The 24,410-nt window shown below is 33.7% G+C and overlaps 1 protein-coding gene and 1 pseudogene across 3 annotated transcripts; one reads left to right on the plus strand and one right to left on the minus strand.

The window, feature by feature from the left end:
* The first annotated feature begins 3,004 nt into the window (after nucleotides 1–3,004).
* LOC110643138 (acyl-coenzyme A thioesterase 4, mitochondrial) lies at nucleotides 3,005–8,453 on the plus strand. 3 transcript variants are annotated; one of them, XM_021795397.2, is made up of 5 exons: nucleotides 3,005–4,053; nucleotides 4,504–4,681; nucleotides 6,707–7,182; nucleotides 7,541–7,669; nucleotides 8,093–8,453. In XM_021795397.2, the coding sequence occupies exons 1-5, from the start codon at nucleotides 3,409–3,411 to the stop codon at nucleotides 8,243–8,245; spliced, it is 1,581 nt and encodes a 526-aa protein (XP_021651089.2). In that variant the 5' UTR covers nucleotides 3,005–3,408; the 3' UTR covers nucleotides 8,246–8,453. The 3 variants fall into 3 exon arrangements, with proteins under 3 accessions (XP_021651089.2, XP_021651099.2, XP_021651110.2); XM_021795407.2 differs by having other exon boundaries at nucleotides 3,842–4,053; nucleotides 4,485–4,681; XM_021795418.2 differs by having other exon boundaries at nucleotides 3,842–4,053; nucleotides 4,488–4,681.
* Nucleotides 8,454–9,170: 717 nt separating this feature from the next.
* LOC110643160 (formin-like protein 2) lies at nucleotides 9,171–15,263 on the minus strand (annotated as a pseudogene).
* Between the last annotated feature and the right edge of the window lie 9,147 nt (nucleotides 15,264–24,410).

Raw genomic sequence — 24,410 nt, forward strand, 5'->3', positions numbered from 1 at the left:
GAGCCAGATACACGGGTTTTCGAGCCCACTACAGAAGTGAGTCAATATTACAATGCTTCCCACCATTTTTAAATGCCTCGGATGCGTTCTAGGTGTCAGAATTGGCGTAAGTAAATCCGAACTCCAAATTTCCTTTTTTTACCTAATGTTGAACTCAGAATAAAATTCATAAAATATTCGTGAGTAGCTAGAAAATTATAATTCTAATTGCAATAATAGGATAGCATTGTTAAGGACTGCAAGGAATAATTATAGAATTTTTGGGTGATATTGGATAGTTTTTACAAAATGTTAGTTTTAAGCTAAATAGTTAAATTGTGTCGTTATATGAGAATTGCCTAGTTTGACAGGCCTAGGAGGAACATTGTGCTGTTATTGTATTGTGGGCCTGAGGCCTTTTAAATTAAGAAGTGTTAATTGAGTGTTTTGTAGGTTGAGTAAGTCCTAAGTACAAGAGAAATTCTACCGAATTTTCAACGTAAACCTAGGATGTCTTAGACACTTTAGTTCTTTAATTAGAGTTAATATTGATAAATTTCTTGAATATGATTGTTTAGGTGATCCGAGTCAACCTTCCTTACCTTCTCAACCACTCCAGTGACATTTAGATAATCTGTGAGTTTGATATTGATTTATTCATAATTTCAATATTATTAATTTATATTCAATGCATGCTCATGCATTCACTTATATGTATGTACATAATTAGTTAAATGCCAGGCATACCCCTTTATTGCATATATTGTTGAATTTATTTATGAATGTCGCCTTAAGATAACTTAGAGCTGTGTGTGTGCATTAGCGTGAGTATAGTGTAGATATGGATGCGGGTAGGATGGGTAGTCGTGATTGGAGCTTGACTCGCTGGGACTCGATCCTTATATATAGATAAGTTAGGGTGAGCACGGTTTTGAGTTGATCTCGTTGGCCCCACACTTGGATTATTAAGCAAAAGTCTGGCTTAAGTTAACCTCGATGGCAGGTATTAGATTGAGAGAGCTATATAGGAGATTAGCTCCCATATATGTATTGATGTGACACATAGGTGCATGTGTGCTTCAAATTATCTTTTGTCCAAATATTGATTGAATTGTTCTGAATTACATGAACGTGTTGTATTTCATACATAGGAATGTATTAGTTTTAGATAGTTATAGAAATTATACTTAAAATCAATATCTTATTCTCTGAGTCGAATGCTCACCCCTGTTCAACTATTTTTTCTCAGGTGACGGTGGCTTTATTGAGATTAACCTGCTTTCTTTCCCTGTAGGTTTAAGCAAAAGATGCTTTGATTGACCTTTATTGTCTTTTATTTAAATTTAAAACTCCGCATGGACTAATAGTTGTATTTTTATTTGGTTTGTAATAACTTAGTTCTGAAATCGTAAAATTAATTATGTGGAATTGCTTGGATGCATGATATATTATTATTGATGATAGAGGGAGCTAAGCTCCCAAATGTCGATATTTGTAGTTTGAGGATTATGAAAGTGAGTTATGCTTCCCATATTATTGATTTTATTTATTTACAGGTCAAGTAAGTTATTGCTCCCCGTTGGATAGTTCAATTTATAGCTGAACTCTGTCCATTTATTTTCTTGAAATTAGGTTACCTTATTAGGCTTTATGGTAGAGTTAGACATAGTTAGGCTTATTACAGGCTTCGAGGGCCTTATGCTGACCCAAGTTATAATGTCGGTCTGACCTAGAAATCGAGTCGTGACACTGTTCTAGCCTTTGGTTTTCATCTGAAGTTGGGCTTGATTAGTTTTGTTTGCTAGCTCTTTACATCCCTATTTTCTTTGCTTTCTTTTGGATTATTTGTTGTTTTGTTTGGTTTGTTGCTTAATCTTGGTTTTGTATAAGTTTTCTCTGTTATACTTTTTGCTTTTGTTCTTTCAATAAATTTATTGCTTATAAAAAAAATAATGTATTCTTATTTGAAGAGACCATCTATGTTTGGCGAATTGATGAGAATTTTGTTTCATTTTCTCACAGATCCATGTCTATGTAGATTTTTTAAGATTATATGGGAGGTAAATCTACTAATAAGATTTACTCAAATTATATTTAGCACAAAATGATGCACATTAGTGCAGTCAATACTAGGAGTCCTAATAAGCTTATGACATGAATAGTCTGTTTGGATTAAGGATGACTATAGATAAGGCTTATGAGTTATATGACATGGAAAACTTTTATCTAAACCTGATTTATCATGAATCCAAAACACATTATGTATGGTGGAGTCCATAATTAAAATAGGTAGGACCTACATGTTAATTTGTATATTGAGTCTACGATGAAGTATCAAAAATAAGTTCCTCCAAATACACGAGGCAACTATAAATGAGGCAGCTAAGTTTAGTTCAATAATTGGAGATTTCTTATGTTTAAAGGTTTATTAACCTTCAAGTGGAGTGACATCGTTGAATATCTTTCAAGTAGAGATGATGAATTTCAATATGATATACCAATTTAATGAACTTGTAATTCGTTTTAATTCATAAAATAATTTAATTTATTTGAACTTGTAAGCAGAGATAATAAACGAGCTCGTACAAATTAATTGTATTACAATATGATACATTTAATTAAAATATAATAAATGGTGTTTTATTAATTTTCTTTTATCAATTTTATTCTTATGCGTTAAGTAATTTTTACAATATCAACTGATAACATGTAATAATATATAAATACAATGTGATGCAATAGATATTTTTTTTCTTTTTTATTTATTAGATCTCTTAATATTTTTTTATAATTAATAAAAAATAAATTTTTTTAAAATTTATGATTGTTCTTTTAATAATATTTTTTAATAATTAAATTTGAACTCCTTTTTATGCGTGTAATAAATCTCATCACGTCAACAGTTTTATTTTTTTTATTTTTTTTAATATTTTAATAATCTATTCAAATGCCGTAAATATTTTTTTTTTCCTTCATTTCATTAATCTCCCTTCATTTCCCTCATTCAAAATAGGGTTAGTGTATAACAGTCCATTAGAGAAAGGATGGACCCTAATATTTAGCAACAAATCAAGCGAAGAGCTTTAGGATCTTCCCTTTTCATAACCAGAAAGGAGAAAGACGCGCTCACTCCAATCTCCATCTCATCTCCATATCCATGGACACCTAACCTCAGAGTTGGAGAGTTGAGAGCAACTGAATCTTCATTTGACTGAATCATGAAGCGACTCAGAAAATCACTTCCCCCACCCCCATCTCCTTAAATCCAACATAAGCTTATCATCTCTCCAACCCTTTTCTTCACACTCTAAGACTCTCAGTTTTCATCCCTACATTAATGAGCCTGTCGATTCCTTGTTTTTCAATTCATTCAAGCATCAAAATCCCAAATCCAATTTAGCATTTCTTGATCTCAATTCGTCCAGAGTCATGGGGACCAAATTATTTTCTGTATGCTATGAATCCAATGATACCCTCTGTGCCAATTCATGGAAAAAATTGAAACCCACTTTATGTTCTTTGTTTTCTAATTCTCAAACTGGGTATTGTTTAAATTCAACTTCAGTTTCAACGACAATGCCTCGCTTTCTCAATGAACCCATCATCAGTTTTCACTTGTCTAAGCTATCAACACAACCAAAACCTCCATTTAAAATCTCGTTCCGTGATCGAATCCCATGCTATTTCACACAAACGAGATATTTTTCAAGTGAAAATCCGAACGCACAAAATGGAATACCCATTAGTTCACCCCTTGAGACCTCAAATCCAATCGATGCAGGATCTTCGATTCGAAAACCTATCAGTTTATGGCCTGGAATGTACCATTCTCCAGTAACAAACGCTTTATGGGAAGCAAGATCAAGCATATTTGAGAAGCCTGCTGATTCACTTGATGGCACTTCACACAGTGAATTAATAACAAAAACTCCATCAAAGAGCAGGACTAGTATTCTCTATAACTTTTCTTCTGATTATATACTCAGGGAGCAGTATAGGAACCCTTGGAATGAGGTCAGGATGGGGAAGTTGGTTGAAGATCTCGATGCTCTTGCTGGAACCATTTCCTACAAGGTGTGTGTGTATATATATATATATATATATATATATATATTTGTTAAGGCTTTTGAAGTTGTATGTTGCGTCATTACCATGGTCTTCCTGTGAATTGGGTTCTAATTAGTACCGACTGTGAATTTAATTATTTGTTTGAACTTTGAAATGATAATAAATTTTCCTCTTGATTTGGTTGGCTGATATATCCAAGCTTCATTATGCATATCTTCAAAAGGTGAAGGATTTAGATGCTAAAGTCTTGTGAGAGTATCCACCAGGCAGCTAAAGCTAAATGGTATACAAATGAAATGGCATTATTTGTATGTTCTATTAAAGTCTTCCTATGAGATAATTACATGTCAAATATTTAGTAATGGAACTCTCTGTCTTAGGTTATTGCACTAAATTACCATAATATTGAGTGCTTATATGCTCATTATTTTGATCAGTAGTTCACTTGTTGACCAGCACTGCTGCAATGAGGATGGCACAACAAGGCCTCTTTTGTTGGTCACTGCTTCTGTTGACAGGATGGTTCTGAAAAAACCAATACGTGTTGATGCCGATCTGAAAATAGTTGGTGCTGTTACATGGGTTGGGCGGTCATCCATGGAGATTCAGTTGGAGGTGATTCAGTCAACAGAAGGTACTTGATGAACAATGGATCTTTTTTTTCTTCTCTCTCCCTCTCTTGCAAGCTAGACTGTGATTGGGTCAGATTTTTCATAGCCATCTTTTAATGTTTAGTTATCTGGTTTATTATAAATAGTAGTTATGTGTTCCGCACCTAAATTAAGGGTATAGGTTTTTTTTTTCTTCTTTTTTTAACAGAAGGGTGCATGTTTGAATAATAATGAGTTTTGGAGAAAGTTTCATAAAAACTGAGGATGTCCATTTGACTGATGACTGGTTAACAGTGGAAATAATTAGCATTCATTTCTGTTCTTATTGAAGTCGTGTCATTGAGGCCAAGTTGTATGTTGTTGCTGCTGTAAGACAAAAATAAAACAAAAATTCAATTAGAACTGTAATATTTTGTTGTAGTATGTAGGATATCCAGAAATGGATCCCATCCTACAGATGTTTTACACATCGTTTAGCCCGGCAAAATAATCCTTGATTGTCTCAGTCTTATGTCTCAATCTAACACCTCCTTACTCCTTCACTTTCTTCAAATTTGTCTTTGAGCCTGTTTCAAGCCTTTTTTGTTGTCTATGCACCAATAAACCTTGAAAAAATGGCTTCAGAAACAGCTAAATGCAAGAAAGAGAGAGCTTTATAATTCTTAGTTGACTCTGCTAAGTTGAATTCTCAGGAAGTGGTTCGGAACATAACCATTTTCTACAGAATCCAACTAATCATATGCATTCAAGAATGTTTGCACACTAGTGACTGCAAAATCATAGTTTTCTTCTGAAAAAACAGGAGGTGGTGGAATTGAAACATTGCTCTAGACATCTGATGCAGTCAAGGAGATTGAAGGATTATTTTGATTTAATTTTTCATTGTAAAATTAAGAAGTTTATATTTCTGTTATTTAGGAATATTTAAAGATTTCTATTAGGTTTAGTATTTTCCAAGTTAGTGTTGGTTTTATACTCCTAGTTAGATTGGTTTAGTATGTTCTTATTTTGGAATTCCTAATCCTAGTAGTAATAGAATTAATATTATACAATACAATAAATACCTATGTCACCTTGGTATTTTATTAGAAATTGACTTTTTGAATGAGTAAAAGTTTGAGAATTGTTTCTCCTCACCTTTGAGTGTTCTTTGTGGTTCTACATCAACATCTTAAATTTGAGAAGAAAGAACACTCTAGTCTTGCCAAATTCTCACTTAAACTCTTTGGAAAAAATCTCATTATTCCTCAAGAATTAAGTTCTGATACTACTGTTGATGTTTTGCTTTGATGCCACTTTTGAAATGTGAAATGTGAAATCTGGGCTTGTAAATTTTGAAATGAAAATGTGAAATAGAGAGACAATTGAGAGAACTTAGAATAGAACTTTCTTCTTCAATCTCCCTTAGAATAGAACTTTCTTCTTCAATATCCCAATATCATTTCGGTGAAAATAAGTCTCCTTATATAAGAGAGGAAATGCAACTAAGTACAATTTTCGTACTAAATGCATTCTCAAATTACTAAAAGACTCTGAGATTTTCTAAATAATTGATGTTCTAGTATAATTTATTTTCAGAAAAACTAAAGAGCAACTTGAAAAGCTAGAAGTATATTTGAAAACTAAGATTTAATTACCTTATCAATATTTCAAGAGAAATCTCAATTCTCTAATAAAAGCATTAGTTTATGTGGCTTATTGATCCTAATATATTCTTAGAAATTGCTACCTTGCAAGAAAGCAGAGTCTTGGAAACACTTGCAATTGATTTAATCTTTGAAATTACTTCAGCACTCCCGCAACAATCTCTCCATTGCTATTCTGCTCTAGTGTAGAGTAATTTCCTGTGAGCTAGTTATAATGAAAACAGATGGTTAAGCCTCCTAGAAGTTTTGTTCTGTTGTGATTTCTTGCCATGTTTGCTGTTTATGCCTCAATAAAACATCTTTAATCAACCTAGTATTTTCTTCTCTTGCATTTCCTAAAAATTTCAAGCTCGTTTTTTTTTCTCTTTAGCAATGTTTTTAGTGAGGAAATTTGTTTTGCAGGGACCTCCGATCCTTCAGACTCTCTTGCTCTTATGGCAAATTTCACATTTGTGGCTCGTGACTCAAATACAGGAAAATCAGCTCCTGTTAACCAAATCTCACCTGAAACTTTACAAGAAAAATTGCTTTGGGAAGAAGCAGAAGAAAGAAACAAAACAAGGAAAAAGAAGAGAACAGAAAATAAAAAAGATACCGAGTCTGAGAATAGATACATGGAAAGACTCGATGCATTGCTAGCTGAAGGACGGGTCTTCTGTGACATGCCAGCATTGGCAGACAGAGATAGCATTCTTATACAGGATACTTGCCATCAGAACTCTTTGATCTGTCAACCACAGCAAAGGAATATTCATGGTCGCATCTTTGGAGGATTTTTGATGCGCAAAGCATTTGAGCTGGCATTTTCTAATGCTTATGCATTTGCTGGTGCAGCACCACGCTTTGTTGAAGTTGATCATGTTGATTTCTTTAAACCAGTAAGTCAAAACCCTTCTACTAACTAATTTTCATTCAAATTTTAAGACCTAACTTCAAATAAGCATGAACCTCAAAAGACTTAGAACTCAGTACCCCATATATCCTTCAGAGCGCTTCTTAGTAAGTTTATTATAGTTCTTTTCTTATGGTCAGGGAGTTGCAAATGTATGAATAAATTTAGTTGTGTTAATAGCGATCGCATAAATTATGCAGAATGAAGTTAGATGTTCTACTATTTTACATAATGATGCATACAAATGTCATTGTAGGTTCAAATTTTGTAATTTCTGGGGCTGGCTACAATATTCATATTCACAATGCATACTGATAGGATCGCAATATTTTTCACTGATGCAGGTGGATGTTGGAAATTTTCTTCGTTTGAAGTCTTGCATTTTGTACACAGAGCTTGAGGACCCAGCTAAACCTTTGATCAATGTGGAAGTTGTAGCTCATGTTACAAGGCCTGAACTAAGGTCCAGTGAGGTAAGTAAATGAATTCAAATAGGCAGAAACTAATGAACTGCAAAAGGAACCATCTTTTAAATGTTCAGTACTTTGTAATCTATGTAGTTTTTGCATGAAAATAAAATTGCATGAAAATAAAATTGAACTATTCCGCTTACCTGTTAAAACATGTGAATTCACAGATGTGATATAGAACACCAAAAGTTTAATGTACAATTGATTCCAGAAAATAAATATCCAGAAAAGTTCACCTGTCAACTGCTTTCTCATTCCATTAACATAGTAATTCAGTTCTTGCAAAATTCAAAATTAAGCGAAAATGGAATGGTTTTCTCACTTATCTCGTTTTCTAGGTCATTTGTAACTCCAATTGCTTTCATCTTTCCATTGTCAGTTTGGTTACTTACATACCACCATTTTGTTCCATTGCAATTTGAACAGGTATCTAACAAGTTCTATTTAACATTTACTGTCCGTCCTGAGGCCATGAGAGATGGATTAAGGATCCGGAATGTTGTTCCAGCTACAGAAGAAGAAGCACGTCGAGTGCTTGAACGTATGGATGCTGAGAACTCCCAGATTGCAAAATCATGAAAATAGATTCACTCACTCAGTTGCTTCAACAATTGAGAAGTGCAATTGAATTGCTTAGCACTTTGGTTAAATTAACAGAAACTTCTCAATCATGTTTCTCTTGTAAATTTTTTCTTCACTTCACCAAAGTGAATCTCTCCATCAATGAGTTTTAACTCAATGCTAATAGGGTCATCTCCAGAATAGTAAGCTCTCAAGTTCCAGTCAAGTGAATTTTCTCCCTCAGAACTGGGATGCACCAAAAAAAACTAATTTGATTGCATACATTTTCTTGTAGGAACAGTGCCATTCCACAGCCATCTAAATGCTCTGGCACTTGAAAATGCCCATACTTCAGGAAACCACCTATGGTAACTTATGGGGAAATAGTCAAGTTGCATGCTCTTGGGATGCTTTCAAGCTAATGTGTACTCGCCTATAATTTCATTTTAAAAAATTGGATAATTTACTATTTGGTCCTTGAATTTTGATTAACATTATAATTTAATCCTTATATTTTCAAAATTAACGATTTAATCCTTTGCTTATACTTATGTTAAAATCAGATATCATTTATTCAATGTTGACATTATTTTTAGTGAAAATTCAAATATATCAATCATTAAAAGATTTACTATTTGATTCTTAAGTTTTAAAGATTTACTATTTGCATAAAGACCAAATTATAATATCAGGAGTTTACCAAATATTAAATTTTACTTTATATTTATCTTTTCACTTAAACTAACTTCAACATTAAAAAGGATGACATTTAATTTTAACAAAAATATAAGCGATTAAATTATTCAATTTTTTCAATTTTCAAACTAAAAGAACCAAGTTATAATATCAATTAAAATCTACAGATCAAATAGTAAAATGATTGTTCCAAGCAGAGATGATGAGACTAGAAACAAAACAACGGCCCTATTTAATTCTAATGAAATTGAACAAGATGTGACTTCAATTCAGCTTCTAAAAGATTTACAGGAACAATTAAGGCCTGAATTCAGCTTCCAACAGATTTACAAAGACAGATTCTACCTATTCTGGCATTACTACTTTATTATGTCCTGACATAATTCCTTTGGTATATTACACAAAATAAACAAAATCCAAAATCTTGTAAGATTTCTGATAGGCATCTCAGTGTGCCACTGATTTTCTGATAGGCATCTCAGTGAGAGCTTCAGCAGAAGTGCATTCTCACCTGCGGTGGAGATCAATACTAAGTGAATTTTCATCATTGTCTTCCATCATGTTGTCTTCCATTGAATCCAGGAAAAACTGGTGGAAGGTTTGAGTTTATCGGCATTGAACGGACAGAACTGTATATAGTTCTCTCGTTGATCTTTCCAACTTCTTTGCATACCTGATCAAGAATGGAAAGAAAATCCCTTACCACCATAAATATACGGAACGGATGAGCTTCTTCTTTAGCTGAGTTCCCATGGAAATACTCAGTTATTTCCTTCACCAATGAGAGAGCAAGTTTCTCTTGTGCTTGAATCCTGACAATTTCATTCTCAGCCATCTTCAAGAATCCATTCATTGAATCTGAGAACTTCCTGCTGCTCTCCTTCAATGCAATTTCCTCATTTAATTTAATAACTTCCCAGACTTCTGTAATTCCCATGGCCAGTTTTGCAACTTCACTGCTAAGCACATCTGAATCCATTGCTGCAGCTTTCTTTACACTTGTGAGCTCTCCACTCAAACCTGAAACAACATGCAGGCCAAGCTTCCTAAATTCAACATCGTCCTGGAATGTGGATTGTTGAGTCTTCTCAGCTGTTAGATTCTTATTTATACCGGAAAGACGAGAACCTTCAGATCTGATGATTTCCTGTACAACAAAATGCAAGAGAGTAGTTTTCCCATCAGTCCCCTTAACATCAACCAGCTTAAGGAGTGTGTCAAGCTTGAAGGCACGGGCATCGCCACGATTGGTGCCAACATTCATGCGGTTCCCAGTCTTCAGCACTGCTTCTAAAAGCTTCAGGAACATTTTGCTGTTTCTCAATTCTTCGCAAGCTGACTGTGGAAAAAGGAACAAATGTGAGCCGCAGCTCAAAGATTATCATTACTTTGCAAAAATATCTCAAGCAGATGAGATATTAATCTGCGAAGAAAGATATATTAGCCAGGAGAACGAGATGATGCAGTCTATGATCTTAACTTGTATCCAGATGAAGAATTATCAACAGCAAAAGTAAATAGTATGAAAATAATGAACTCAATTCCAGCCAGTCTATATGTGGAAGCCAGCCAAACATGTACCCTAATTTGCTAGTGACCGAATGATACCAGTATACAAGCTTTTAGACAAATGGAGCACAAGCAGACCTCATAGCCCATTTCTTCAGAGTTAATGATGCTGAAGTTTTGTTAGCATTGTGTTTAATAAATAACAGGCAAATCTTATTCCTTGTGCTACTTGCAGCTCAGGATGAAATTTTGAGAATAAGAACATAAAGAGAATCGCACACTTGGAAATGCAATACAGGCAAATCTCATTTCCTTGGGCTACTTGCAGCTCAGGATGAAATTTTGAGAATAAGAACATGAAGAAAGTCAGACACTTGGAAATGCAATTGCAATTAGATAAAATAGGAATAAAGGGGTTTAGAGGAAGCAGGTTATAATCTACCACAACTGAAACTCAGGCAAACATTTCTAGTGGAATGTCCACATGTATCGTATTTAACATAGAGATCAAAATCATGGATTAGGTGGGTTGCACCTAACTTTCCTAATGCGAGAATTTGACATATCAATCAATGGCAGAAAAGGGACAAAGAAATGACACAGCATTGGAGTAACTAGGCCAAATTCGTCATAAGCTTCCATAGCATCAAAACTGATAGGGTTAAATCTTAGTGGTGGAAAAATGCCACACACACACACACACACACAAAAATAATAAAAAAACAAATAAAAAAATTAAAAGCATAGGTTCTAATCAAATGCTCTTCTCACAGTTAAAATATTAACTTGTTTTTGAGCTTTTTTGCATTAGCAAGAGCCCTTTCAATCACCATCAGAAAATGAATGTCACATTGATTTTAGTAATAAATGAGTTTCAGCCGTGATGAAACAGAACTGTTTAGCAGGTACATGGTTATTTATATACATGCTTTGTTAGCACAGCATAGTGTTCTATTAGAAAAGGAAAGGATTTGAACTTTGACACCGCCAGCAAGCATCAAGCACACATAAACAAATGTCAAAGCAAATTAACATTTACCTCCAAGGTTTCAAAAGACCTTTTGAGGTATTCAACTTCTGAATCAAAATTAGCAATATAAAGCATAGCATCGACCCTCTTAAATGCAAAAGGAATATCAAGCAATGCTCTGAGAAACTTCTCTGCAGGACCAAGCTTAAATGGTGACTCATCCTTGAACTCCTTTAGTTTGCGCTCTTCTTCTTTAGTTGGTGCCATCTTTAATAAACTCTCCAGAAGCTCTGTTCCTAATGTATCTGAGTTGCCTGCCATATCAGAATTTAGAGACAAATTAATAATTTTGGAGATGGCCCGAAATATAGACGAAGAAGAATATCAAACCCATTAGGCACTGTTTAGACTTCAGAGATTAAGAGAAAGATGCATTGCTTTTAGTTTCATTCATTTGAGTGGTGAGAAAGAGATATTATCTTGTAGCCTTATACAAAGTCCAAAACAAGGGCATGAAGCAGAAGTGTTTCATTTTCAATGTTAAATAGAAAATGTTACAAATGACAGATAATATTCCACTTTTCAGAACAAGCTTGCCTCAATGAATTGAAAACTGAAATGTTTCCTTTATTCATGAACATCTTCATACAATGAACAAAAACACTCCTCTTTTTTTCCACAAGCAATCAAGAATTCAGGGTTTACAAAGAAATTTCTTTGTTTCATCACCATTAATGCATATAATGACATTATGACTGTATAGGATTGTACATGGTCAAACCAATATAACAGAATAATCATATATCTAAAGCATTTAACACCATCAAATCCACAGAATCTTTTCGAGCCTCAAAGATTTGACCTCTAAACATTTGAAACTAACATTTTCTGTAGATAAGTTATTTTCCATCAAACTGCTGGAGACTAGAAACGGCAATAATCTACATATTCAAAAATCATAGTGATAACATTAAAGCAGGTACCCATTGCATATAAAATATTGCACTGGAAGAAAGCTCTCACAGAGGTAAGCCATTACCTTCCAAAAGGGACTCGCATACTTCATCAATGGTCACGTTTAACGCCCTCAACAATATTGCAATGTTCTGAGACTTCTTGGGATCAAGCACACGATTCTCCTGGTTCTGCAACAGAAGAGACTGTCGCCGCGCATTATTGTCTTTCACATTCAGATTTGAATTGTTCACAGTAAACAGAGTCTCAATCATTTCCTCATTTAATCTGCAATCAAACCAACATTCTACAAACTTAAAAAGCATACAGTAATTAATCAAATCAAACAAATCACAAAGAAACTCCATTTCAAAACATGAAAAGCTAAAAGGGGTATTAGAATCTCACTGAAAAGAACTGGATTTAATCTGATCCCAAACCATAACCCGATCCGAGCTCGCTCTAACCTTATCCCAATGTAAAGGCTTCAATTTGGGTTTCAGGGTCTCCTCACTCCTCTCAAAGCTTGCAATGCTCTGCGATTGCTCATTAGCTAAAATTGGTATTCCACTCTGAATAAAAACGGGCCTCGAAGGAGTGACAAGAACCGGAGGCCCAAAACTCCCCATATTCATATCCCCAGCCGGTCTTACCCCCACCGGAATCTCCCAAAACCGCGGAGGAGGAGGAGGCGGTGGAGGAGGTGGCGGCAGTTTTGTAGGTGCAAATTGCTTAGCAACACTTTCGACTCTCGTCGGGTAAAGGTTATTCTCGCCAAGAATACTTGAATTTCGCTCCGGGGAGTTCTGGGTATTACCTGAATCTCTCCCTGAAAAGGAAGGGGAAGAAGAAGAAGAAATGGATAATGTTGATCGCTTTACGGACTGAATTGGAGCAGGGAAGCTGATGATAGTCTCCGGCGATTTAGATATTGTGCTTATAGGACTCAAATTCGACACTGGAGAGGGACTAGTGGGTATAGAATTTGCTGGAGAACAAGAATTCGAATACGGATATGATGCAGTTCTGGAATTAAAACTTCTAGACCCAAAATTCTCTCCCTGGATACCTTGAAGCTCTCTTCTAGAACTCGTTCCTACACGAACCGGACTCTCTTGAATCGTCTCTTTTCGCCCAGATGACCCTCTAGGCGAAAAGAACTCCTCTTCCTCTGTATCTGTATCAGCTTCATCATCCTTGCAGGAGCCAACCAGTACTTCTCCGCTTCTATAACTCGGCGTATAGTTATGTCTGGGCAATGGAGGCAGTGGTTTGAGCTCTGGAGAACCCAGTTTTTGATATGGAGAGGATGATACACCAATCTTGACTCCAGCATTGCTCGAATTCGTAACCTTCTGTTGATCATCTATTCCACTTTGAGAGTTTACTAATGTACCCAGGTACAAGAACTCTGAGCTGGTGTTGGGAACGTCAGGTCGATGTGGAAGTTTGGGGGGCTTGGGAGAGCCGTCGGAAGGGATAGTGTTTGGTGGGAAAAGACGAAGGCTGTCGGATCGTAAAGTTTTCTCGGTGGTCCTGGCGTAGTGGTGGTGCTGGTGGCGGGAGTAGAGAAAGAATGCAGATAGAGCTGCAAGGATAGCAGCAAATATGAGAGAGAGGGAAATGGAGATGGTAATAATGAGGTGGCGGTGGGAGGTAGGGGAGGGAGGGTGGGGAAGGAGGAGGGAAGAAATGTTCGCCGGAAAAGTGGGTAGAGTAGAAACGGAAGGAGGAGGAGGAGGGGAGGGAAAGGTAGGAAAGAAAGGTTTTTGTGGGATGTTGGGAGTGGTGGAGAAAGGATATTTTGGTTGGGTTTGAGGCAGAGGTTGAGCTTGGGGAGAAGGAGAAGGAGGTTGGATAGGAGGGGCGGTGGCAGTAAGAGGGAAAAAGGGTTGGTGAAGGAGATGACGGTGGAGTGTGGAGGAGGTGGTGGTGAAAAGGAGGGAGAGAAGAAGGAGAATGTTGGTAAAGGCGGCCATTATCGTGTTTTTTAAGGTAGCAGAGAGACGAACACAAACACAAGCGCGCGCACACACACACACACTCTCTCTCTAAGCTTGTTGTATGTCTATCAAGAAAAACAGAGAAGAAAATGATTAAATGTAGAGTTATTACTGGTGGGACTGTGACAGGGAGATATAGAAAGGCAGTTCTTTGATGAAAGCTTTCAGTGGGATTATACAGAGCAGATAAAAGAAGAAAACTTTGTTCATAGCCAGTAAACAAGGCCTTCACATTTCATGCTCTGGGTCTATAGTATTCTTGAGAGAGAAAGAAGAACATGCTTTGAAACTTATGGTCTCCTGAGTAGACAGGCGCCAAAGACCATCACAGTTCTCAATAATGGGTATTTTCTGATGGAGAAAAAACTGATTTTAGATGAGCAAAAGAGACAAACCAATCTAGAAAATGTGAGGTCTAGGAAGAGAATGTCTCAACTCAGAGAGAGAGAGAGAGAGAGAGGACTACAGGGTAGAGGATGGAGGAAACAGTAGGAGCAAAGAAAGAGAATGGTAGTTCAGAGGAAACTAAAGCAACTACCCAAAAACGCCTTGCATCATCATCATCATGAAGAAGAAGATAATACAAACCCACTGTAATGGCAAGTTTGAAAGGTAAATAAAAAGGAGAGAAAAACATAGATCTTGTGGGAATATACAGGAGGAGAAAGTTAAAATCTCTGACACAATGACATTGTTCATTATTGGGATTTGCAATTATGTTTACTTTTTTATTTTTTTGTGGATGAAAGATAAGATTCTCAGCAAAAACTTGATGAACAGAGTTACCATTACAGGCCAAAGATGAGCTGGTTACACTTTCAAGGGAAGGGCGAAAACTGGAAATGAAAATTATGAAACAACAAAGTAGAAAGCTTTTAGCTTTCACACAAGTCTTTGCTGTTGAAAGTTGAAAAGTGGTGATTTTGGACTTTGTCCTTTTTAAGGCTTCAATTAACTATGAGCATAGAGCAGAGAAATCTTTTCCGCTGGTTATTATTCCACCTCCTTTGGTGCGCGTGGACAATGTGTGCTATCCTTTTGTATATATAATTTATATCTATTAATATTTAATATTCAAATTTAACAATTTCAGTAGCTTAGAACTGATTTACAGGCAATATTTACCTGCAAGATCAGGAATTTGAACACAGGTGAAGCTAGTTTTCTTCGCGAACTGTTGCCAAGTCTTAGACAGTGCTTTGCTCGAAGGATTATTGATGGTGTGCAAAATAATAGATTAGAAAGGAAGAGAAGAAGAAGAGTATATTAGATGAAGCAGCAAAATCCCCATCTCATGCAACTCAGTTGTCAGCTTGTGCACTAACCAATCAACTCTCTGAAGTGCACCAAGATATGAATCATCAAACCAGATGCCTCTTTGGCTCGCAAGATGAAGAGCTCTCATTGTTGACAGCCACATTTCAATCTTAGGCACCCACGTTTCATTTCATTACAAATCAATGATTAAACCCATTTGTCGGCTTATAAATCCCCAGGGGAGAGAACTAGCTCATGGAGTTAGGTTTTCTTTTTTTTTTTTTTTTTTCCAATTTTTCATGTCAGTATTTTTTTAATGTCTCTCATTCTCTCGTTGACGCGCTTGTAAGTGCACCAGCCAACACAAATCGCAATGGTATCTTAATTTCAGTCTTGTAAAATTTAAATATTTAATGAAATATTTTAAAAATTTATAGTGTTTCTTTATAAAGTTGAACAAATTTATACTGTTGTGCTATATGTATATGTACATGACTAAATCAAACCAGTAAATCCCTTCTCCTGATTTCAAATGCACTGCAGCTTAAATTGGATCAAATTAAATTAATATTTATCGATTTGATTTAATTCAATTATTCATTGAATTTTAATCCATTTCGATCTGAAACTTTGAAGTTATTAAATTTTTTAATTATACTTAGCCAATTAATTTTAAAATCGAATCGATTTAACACTTTCCTAATAGTTGAAGTAACTTTATTATTATTAAATTAAAATTCATTTATTGTATGCATTTTTTTTATGCTTTTAATTAATTTTTTAATAATATTAATTATTTTATTTTATTATTGAGAAATTAATTTTAAAGTGCATAGTATTATATTAAAAATAGTTTATGTCTATATAAATAATATTTTTTTATTAAATAGAAAATTACATTTTAGCATAATTATTGAAATTTAGCTTTTGATAGCATAAGTGGGTATTTTGTAAACATCATCACCATTGTTTTGATCATTTCTTAATTTTTATTGTCTTATTTTCCACCCCCCAACTTTATAGCAACAATTCTAAATATGTAAATTTTTTATTAAAATAAAAATGTTCCAATTCTTGTATATATAATATGGCATTGTATGTAGCAAGATAATTGTTGAAATTGGCAAAAAATATTAGCTAATTTTTTTGTAACTAGGCAGCAATAATTCATAGTTTGCAAATTTTAGGTATAATAATTTTAATACAGAAAAAATAAATTTTATAGTTTTTATTTTTTAATATGAAATGTAGATTTTATTCATGAAGGAAAAAATAATATTACTATTACTATTATTATTATGGGAAAATTATTGTGTAGTCATATATTTTAACAAAACTAATTATTTGGTCTCTATATTTTGAAAAATACATTATTTATTCGCTCCGTCAAATTTTTTGTTAATCAATCACAGTCAAACTACTATTTAGTCCCTTTATTTTAAGGAAATTAATTAACTGATCCTTGTATTTTGAAAAAAAAAGTTACTATTTAGTCCATTTATTTTAGTAAAATTAATTAGTTGATTCTTATATTTCGAAAAATATAATATTTTGAAAACAAATTATTCTTGGATAAAAATGAAAATTTTGCTATGTAGAGACTATTTTTTTTTTAATTATTCAAATATTTTTATTCAATTCTTTGGACCTCAATTTTATATTTTTTTTTACTGAAAAATAATTTTCACTAATTACTTAAAGATTTAGAAGAACTTATTAACATTAGGCATGTCAAAAAAGCACACAAATATTAAATCAAAACTTTTATATATGTGTGTGTGTGGATAAAACTTAGTCCAGATCCACAAATAGATTCAAAATATTACACCCAACTCTAATATCTTAAGATAACTACTCACTCATATTTGTATTTACAAGAAAAATAAATAAAAAAAATAAGCAAAGAAAACATGAAAGTACACTACGAATAGAAAAACTCAAGTGTAAAGAATCCAAAACTCTAAAAAACTGCAACTAGAAATGTCACTTGCAATAGCTCCCCATAGTAAATAGCGTTTCTCCTTCCTTTCCTTTTTACTTCTCTCTCTTGGTGTTCTCTCTCTTACTTTTTATGGCTAAAATGAGATAATGATGAATATATATATATATATATACATATATCACTATAAGAAAACTATCATTTAGCTAGGAACAAATCCATAGCTAATTTGCAAAAATCCCTAGCTAAAAACAATTTAGCTGGGGAATTGTCCCTAGCTAAAGTCCGTAGCTGCATTGTTGGACGCTAAATTCTAGCTATGGAAAGCTACCATCCCTAGCTACATTTAGCTAGGAGTTTAGCTAGGGATGTATTCCTTAACTATTTTTAGCTAGGGATTTCCGTAGCTATAGTCCTAGCTAACTTTGCTAAAGCAATTCAATTCTTTTTGAAATTAGCTAGGAAATTCTAGGGATTTTACTGTAGCTAAACTCCTAGCTAAATCTGTAAAGGATTTTGGGTTTTTAGAGATTTGCTAGGAACGTCCCTAGTTAAAATCCCTTGCTAATTCTAGCTAGGGATGTCCCTTGCTAAAATCCTAGCTAAATTTGCAAGGAGAATTCAGTTAGCTAGGGATGGCCCTAGCTAAATTTGGTCAGGCACAATCAGTAGCTAATTTCTAGCTTGCATTTAAGAAAGTAGTAATTTGAATTTCCTGTATAATTTGAAATACAATCAAATCAATAATTGAAACCATTCAAATTCCTATAAAAGTATTATATATATATATATATATATATATAATCAACCTTTCAAATCTCAATAAAATACTCATACACAACCATTGCAAAAAGTAATATTGTCTTCCAAAGGTAAAAGCTAATGATAACATTGAGCCAAAACATGTTTTACACTTCAAAAGCCATAGCATAAACTCAAAATATGTGGGGGTGGTTATGAGGAAGAACCAGAACCATTTCCTAGTGGCTGTGGAAAGAAACCAAACATGCGGCTTAATATTTCTTCTGAATGTATTCTGAAAAGAAAAAAAATTAATTAGTAATTATCAGATATTACAATATTTATCAACAAGAGATCTTATTTTTGTTTCTATGAGGGCGAAGGGAGAGAGATTTTGCGTTGATAACATAAGAGTTAACTAATGAAATGTTGAGTGCAACTAAGTATTTCCAATTTCATAGCAATGGATTTAAGTGTAATGTGTCAATAAGAGTCGACTAATAAAATATTGGCAGCATTTTTCCATGGAAATCACCCAACTAAAATTGAAAAGTTCAACAAAGATCATATGTAGCATATAAATGCTTAAAATCCAACACATAGGTCTTGTTTATCTCAAGATGCAAGGAATTATCAGATTTAGCATATCATATGCAAGGAAGTATCATATGTAGCACATCATATGCAAGGACTCATATGCAAGGAATTATCGCAAATGAATAGCTAAAATTTAAAAATTCAACAAAGATCATATGCAGAATATCAAATGCAAGGAATTATCATAACATATCAAAGGATATGCTAGTGCTTGTGGAAAGAAGCTCAACAGAATATTTTATTATTAAATTCAGCCGGTGATTGCTTGGAAATCACTAAATAGAATAGTCTAATGGATTCTGTCAAATCTCTACGTGCATTTGAAGGTTGCTTATCTAGAGACTTTGCTTGATTGTTCGCAACTCGTTCCTATTTGCAATTTGAGAGGGGAAGGAGAGTTTCATATATATAAAGAGTTTGCAAGCTAATATAGTTCCATATAGCCACATTTTCTAAGTGTTATGTGGGATTTATTTTTCTTCAATTCTGAAATAGTTGTGGCAATTGAATGTTACATTGACACTCTTTTGAGTTTTATAAAATCAATTAAACAGAAGAAACAAGCAAGTATTCTCTCATGACAAAATACAAACACCTAGAAAAAATAATCAAACCAAAGTGGATAAAAAAAAAAAAAGAATAAGACATAATTGTAAAAAGTTATGTAAAAGAATAACAAACCTATCTACTGAGACAAGGAACAAAAGCTAAAGTCAGAAAACTAAGAAATAAGAGGATAAAAACTTATCCACACTCTTTCTGACTTCCCACAAATCCACTTATCATCTTTTATCCAATGAGTCTTCAAGCATGATTCATCTTCCCTAGGTACTTGATTAGTCGTTTCTTGCTATAATCATAAAACAAATAATCAATGTTAATTTAAGCAAAACCAAATTATGCTAAGTACATTTAAAACTTATAAACACCTACATATCTTCTTCTATATTTATCAAATGTAACTGATCCTCCAGTATGTAAGGATGGACCTTCTCCATTATGGCTCAACTTTTTATTCTTTGAGTTGATGGATGATATTTGCATGAAATTGTCTATATTCCAATGCTTCATTAAATCATCCCAATGATTTTGACTGATCCACTTTGGTATTTTCTTCATTTTTGCAAATGCCCTTTTGGCCTTTCTTAAAGTTTCACTCAACCTTTCACTCCCCACACGCTCAAATGCATCCCGAATCATATCTTTATGCTCATCTTTAATGAAATAATGTCTCTATAACAGGCACAAAAATACATGTCAATTTCATTACGTATGAAATTAAAACATAAACTTTTAGTAAAGAAGATTAGTTAGTCATATATTACAATGAAGTATTTAAACCTGAAAATGATTGAACCATTGGTCCCGAATATAAGCTGGAACCTTGTACCAATTCAATGCCTTCATGCACACTAGATTTTGGCCTCGAAATTGGTACAAAAGGCTCCCCATGTGAAACCTAATGATAATAGTTAGGCATGAACCCAAACTTGTATAAATGGGCGATAACAATATCTATCACGAGAAACCCACTATTTTCACACCTTGAACATGGGCACCTTATACTCCCATTAGAAACAAAGTTGTGTTGCATTAGTGCAAACTCTATAAATCCACGCACACCATTAATGAATTCGGTAGTGACCCCTTCCGACTTGGCACAAGTCTATTATACATCCACATATGATCAACCCAAAAGGAACTCATGATTTCTACATATCAAACCAGCAAATATACAATGTCACACCCTACCCTTACGTAAGGTATAACATGATCCCGTAGTATACCTAATGGATTACCGAACTTTGCCTACCGTTAACCCATTAAATACACTACAAGGGATTTTAAACCCTTTCCCTTTTAATTTAAAATGGTGGGTCATATTTCTTAATTATTAAAATCCTCAAATTGGAATTTATCTTGAAATCAAAATTATTGATTAATTTAAAATTTTTGCAATTTTTGTAAAAATTTCGGCAGAGTGCCGTCTATAATTTAAAAAAACAGTTCTTCCAAAAACCTGTAAAAGCACTTCCAATATATTTATCTAAATCCCAAACTCCAATATAGTTCAATTCAACTCAATTTCAACAACACAATTCAAATTCAATTCAATACCATTCCCAGCAATTTATAAAAACAAATCTCAAATAACTGAGCATTTCATAAATTGAAATAAGAGGTTTATATTACAATATTTTTACAGATCAAAATAATTTATAAACTTTATTTTACAACTGCTCAAGACCAATTACGGTACATATATACAGTTCATATACATTAAAATAAAAAGTTCACAAGGGGTATAATCTATATACTCGGCAAAATTCAAAAGTGCAGTCACTTCTAGCCATAAGCAGCCTACTCTGTTACTTTATCTGTATCTCTACCTGCGACAGTAATGAAAAGCCATCATTGAGCCATTGTCTCAGTGGTGCAAAACATTAAGAGAATAATAATTTAAACAGTAAATAAATCATAAGTAAACCACTTGATGTGTTAACACATAAAATTATGCTTAATTTCAAAAGATAGTAAATTTGTTAAAGAAATCAAATTTCATTTCATAATTCACCAAATACTATTTTTGATGAGTCACACAGCTTTATCATGACACAAATATCTAATTCATCCCAATAGCCAAAGGCTAATGAGGAATACCATAGCTAACTAGCAAATAATATGAGTACTCATCCTATTTGTCCTCAACTAGCACACACCTCAATACTTCAGCCAGAGGGGGAATTCAAAACCAATTCGTCCTACTAGACAAGCTAATGAGGAATTCAATCCAAATTCATGATTGCTGTGGTTTCAAACCATTTTGCAATTTTTCCAAGCATTAAGTATCCATCAAATTGCATTCAAATTAATTTTCCAAGATTTAAACTAATAGCATACAAATTGTGTCATTCAAAATTATTTTGGATGTAAAGGTCATAAATTTATTTCACATTTCAATCCAATCAAAATTTCAATTGAAAATCAAAAGAAAGTAACTATTGTGCACAAACCTTTTATGAGTCACCTCTTGGCCTTGACTCACTTTCTCTTTGTCCTTCCTCGTGTCTTTTTCTACTAAAACATACAATTTAAAGTATTTCAGTACTCATTTAAATTATTTCTAATGAGAAATTCCAACAATTAATTTTTTGCAGACTTATTCTACCCACTACGGTTTATAAATTTGGGTCCTTTACATTTTTATTTATGGAGGTACTTTTCATTGTACTATTCAAGTTAAAATATTGACTTTTTCATTTTTAATAGGTATATTAGTCCTAAATGCACCCACATACCACATTTTAAGTGTCAAATTTGTTGGCATTGATTGCCACTCTAAATTCAAAGTTTCCTAGGAGAATTTGTAAATTTTCAATTTTGGGTCACTCATTTCACTATTCCATTGGACCCTCTACAGTGGAAATTTGGCTAACTTTCCTTTATCAAAATTGTTCCTTAATGTCTTAACTTTAATTCTCTTTTTGAATCACTCCATTTGGAGTTTTGTAGCTCAAGTTATGGCCATTTAACCATAACTGGCCGGATTGACCAATTCCAGAATTCTGGGCAAAATGCTGGGTTCTGGCAGTTTTGTTTACTCAAGTTTGGGTGGCAAATTGATTTGGTTATGATCAAAATTTGAGATTGTGTTCTTCATAAAAGTTGTTCTACTCTATTATAGCTTTCCAATGATATAAAAATCAGGTCATTTGGACTTGTCTACATCAAGTTATGACCATTTAAACAAGTACTATTCATATGGTCAGTTTTGTACAGGGGTAGTGTGCCTTATCCGGATTTAACCTAATTTTATACTACCTTATGGTCATTTTCAGGGCAGGGTTTCTGCATAAAAATTATTGCATTATATCTTAACTTTCATCTCCAATTGGCTTCACACCAATTGGAGTAACAGAATTTCAATTTTGGTCCTTTAAGTGGACCATGGTCAGGCTGTCCAAATTGGGCAGCACCACATTCACCATTTCAACCCAATTCTAACCATTCAACCACACTCCATTTCATACCAATTGACCATTTTAAACCTCAATTAAGTTATTTGGCAACAATTCTCAAAATCCCTAATTTTTGTCCCAATTTTCAATGGGCAAGAACCCTAATTTTGCAATTAGCTACATTTCATAAAATTAAAGTGTCCTAGACACATTTCCATACTCAATTAAACATGAATATCCCATTAACTCTAACAAATTTCACCAAATCGTAATCCTACATATGCTGGCCGAATTTCTTACATTAAAATTCCATGTAAATCATTATCCAATCAAAATTTTTCCAAAGCAAATTTTATTCGATCCATAACAAAAATAAAATCATAACTTATCCATTTTCCAAAACAAAACTCATTCATACTGTAACACATTTCAATAATTGTTAGAATAAAATAAATTCAATACTTGATAAACATAATACATAAAGAAAATAAAATCATTAAAGTAAATGAAATATGCAAAATCTTATAAATTGAAGACTAGTTATGCACAAACCTCTTTTATTGACTCAATTTACTCCAATTTTCATTTTTCCTTTGAAGACCCCTTTCCAACTGAAACACAGAATTTAAAGTGTTTCAGCATCCATTCAATCCATTTCTAATAATTAATTCCAATAATTTATTTGCAGACTTATCCTACTCCTTACGGTTCTTAAATTCGGTCCTTTAAATTTTTGTATATGGTGACACTATTCATGGCACTAGTTAAGTTAAAATGTTAACTTTTTCATACTTAAGGGGTATGTTAATTCTAATGACACCCACATACCACATTTTGAGTATCAAATTGGTTGGCATTGGTTGCCATTTCAATTTCTAAGCTTCCTAAGAGACATTATAAATTTTCAGTTTTAGGTCACTGTATTCTACTGTTTCATTGATCTGGTTACTGTAGAATTTGTCTAAATATCCTTCATCAAAGTTTTTCCTTATTGTCTTAACTTTAATTCCCTTTTTGAATCACTCTATTTGGATTTTTGTAGCTCAAGTTATGCTTATTTTTCTAAGGCTGGCTGGATTGGCTATAACCCAGAATTCTGGACACTTTTGGTTATGGCAGTTTTGGTGACCCAATTTTGGGTGACAAATTGACTTGGTTATGAGCAGAAATTGGGTTGGTGTTCTTCATGAAAGTTTTAGTGCTATGACATAGCTTTTCAATGCCATAAAAATCAGGTCATTTGGACCTTCCTAGACTAAGTTATGGCCATATGAATAAACACTATTCATTTTGTCATTTTTGTACAGTGGCAGTGTACCAATTCTGGGTTTGACCTAATTGTTCACTAACTTAGAGTCATTTTCAGGGCAGGGTTTCTGCATGAAAATTGTGGCATTATGTGTCTACTTTCATCTCCAATTAGCCTCACACCAATTGGAGTGGCAGAATTATAGTTTTGGTCCTTGAAGTGGACCAAGGTCAGGCTGTCCAGAATTAGACCCTTACTAATCTGAATTTGGTTTCATTCCTCACCATTCAAACACACCCTAATTGGTCC

Source organism: Hevea brasiliensis, chromosome 9, assembly GCF_030052815.1.
Source record: "Hevea brasiliensis isolate MT/VB/25A 57/8 chromosome 9, ASM3005281v1, whole genome shotgun sequence".
Lineage (NCBI taxonomy): Eukaryota > Viridiplantae > Streptophyta > Magnoliopsida > Malpighiales > Euphorbiaceae > Hevea > Hevea brasiliensis.

Excerpts from the sequence above, each read along its gene's own strand:
- LOC110643138 (XM_021795397.2), top strand. The coding sequence starts at position 3,409 with ATGGGGACCAAATTATTTTCTGTATGCTATGAATCCAATGATACCCTC. Across the intron at positions 4,054-4,503 it reads CTGGAACCATTTCCTACAAG|CACTGCTGCAATGAGGATGG; the intron begins GTGTGTGTGTAT and ends CTTGTTGACCAG. Across the intron at positions 7,670-8,092 it reads CTGAACTAAGGTCCAGTGAG|GTATCTAACAAGTTCTATTT; the intron begins GTAAGTAAATGA and ends CAATTTGAACAG.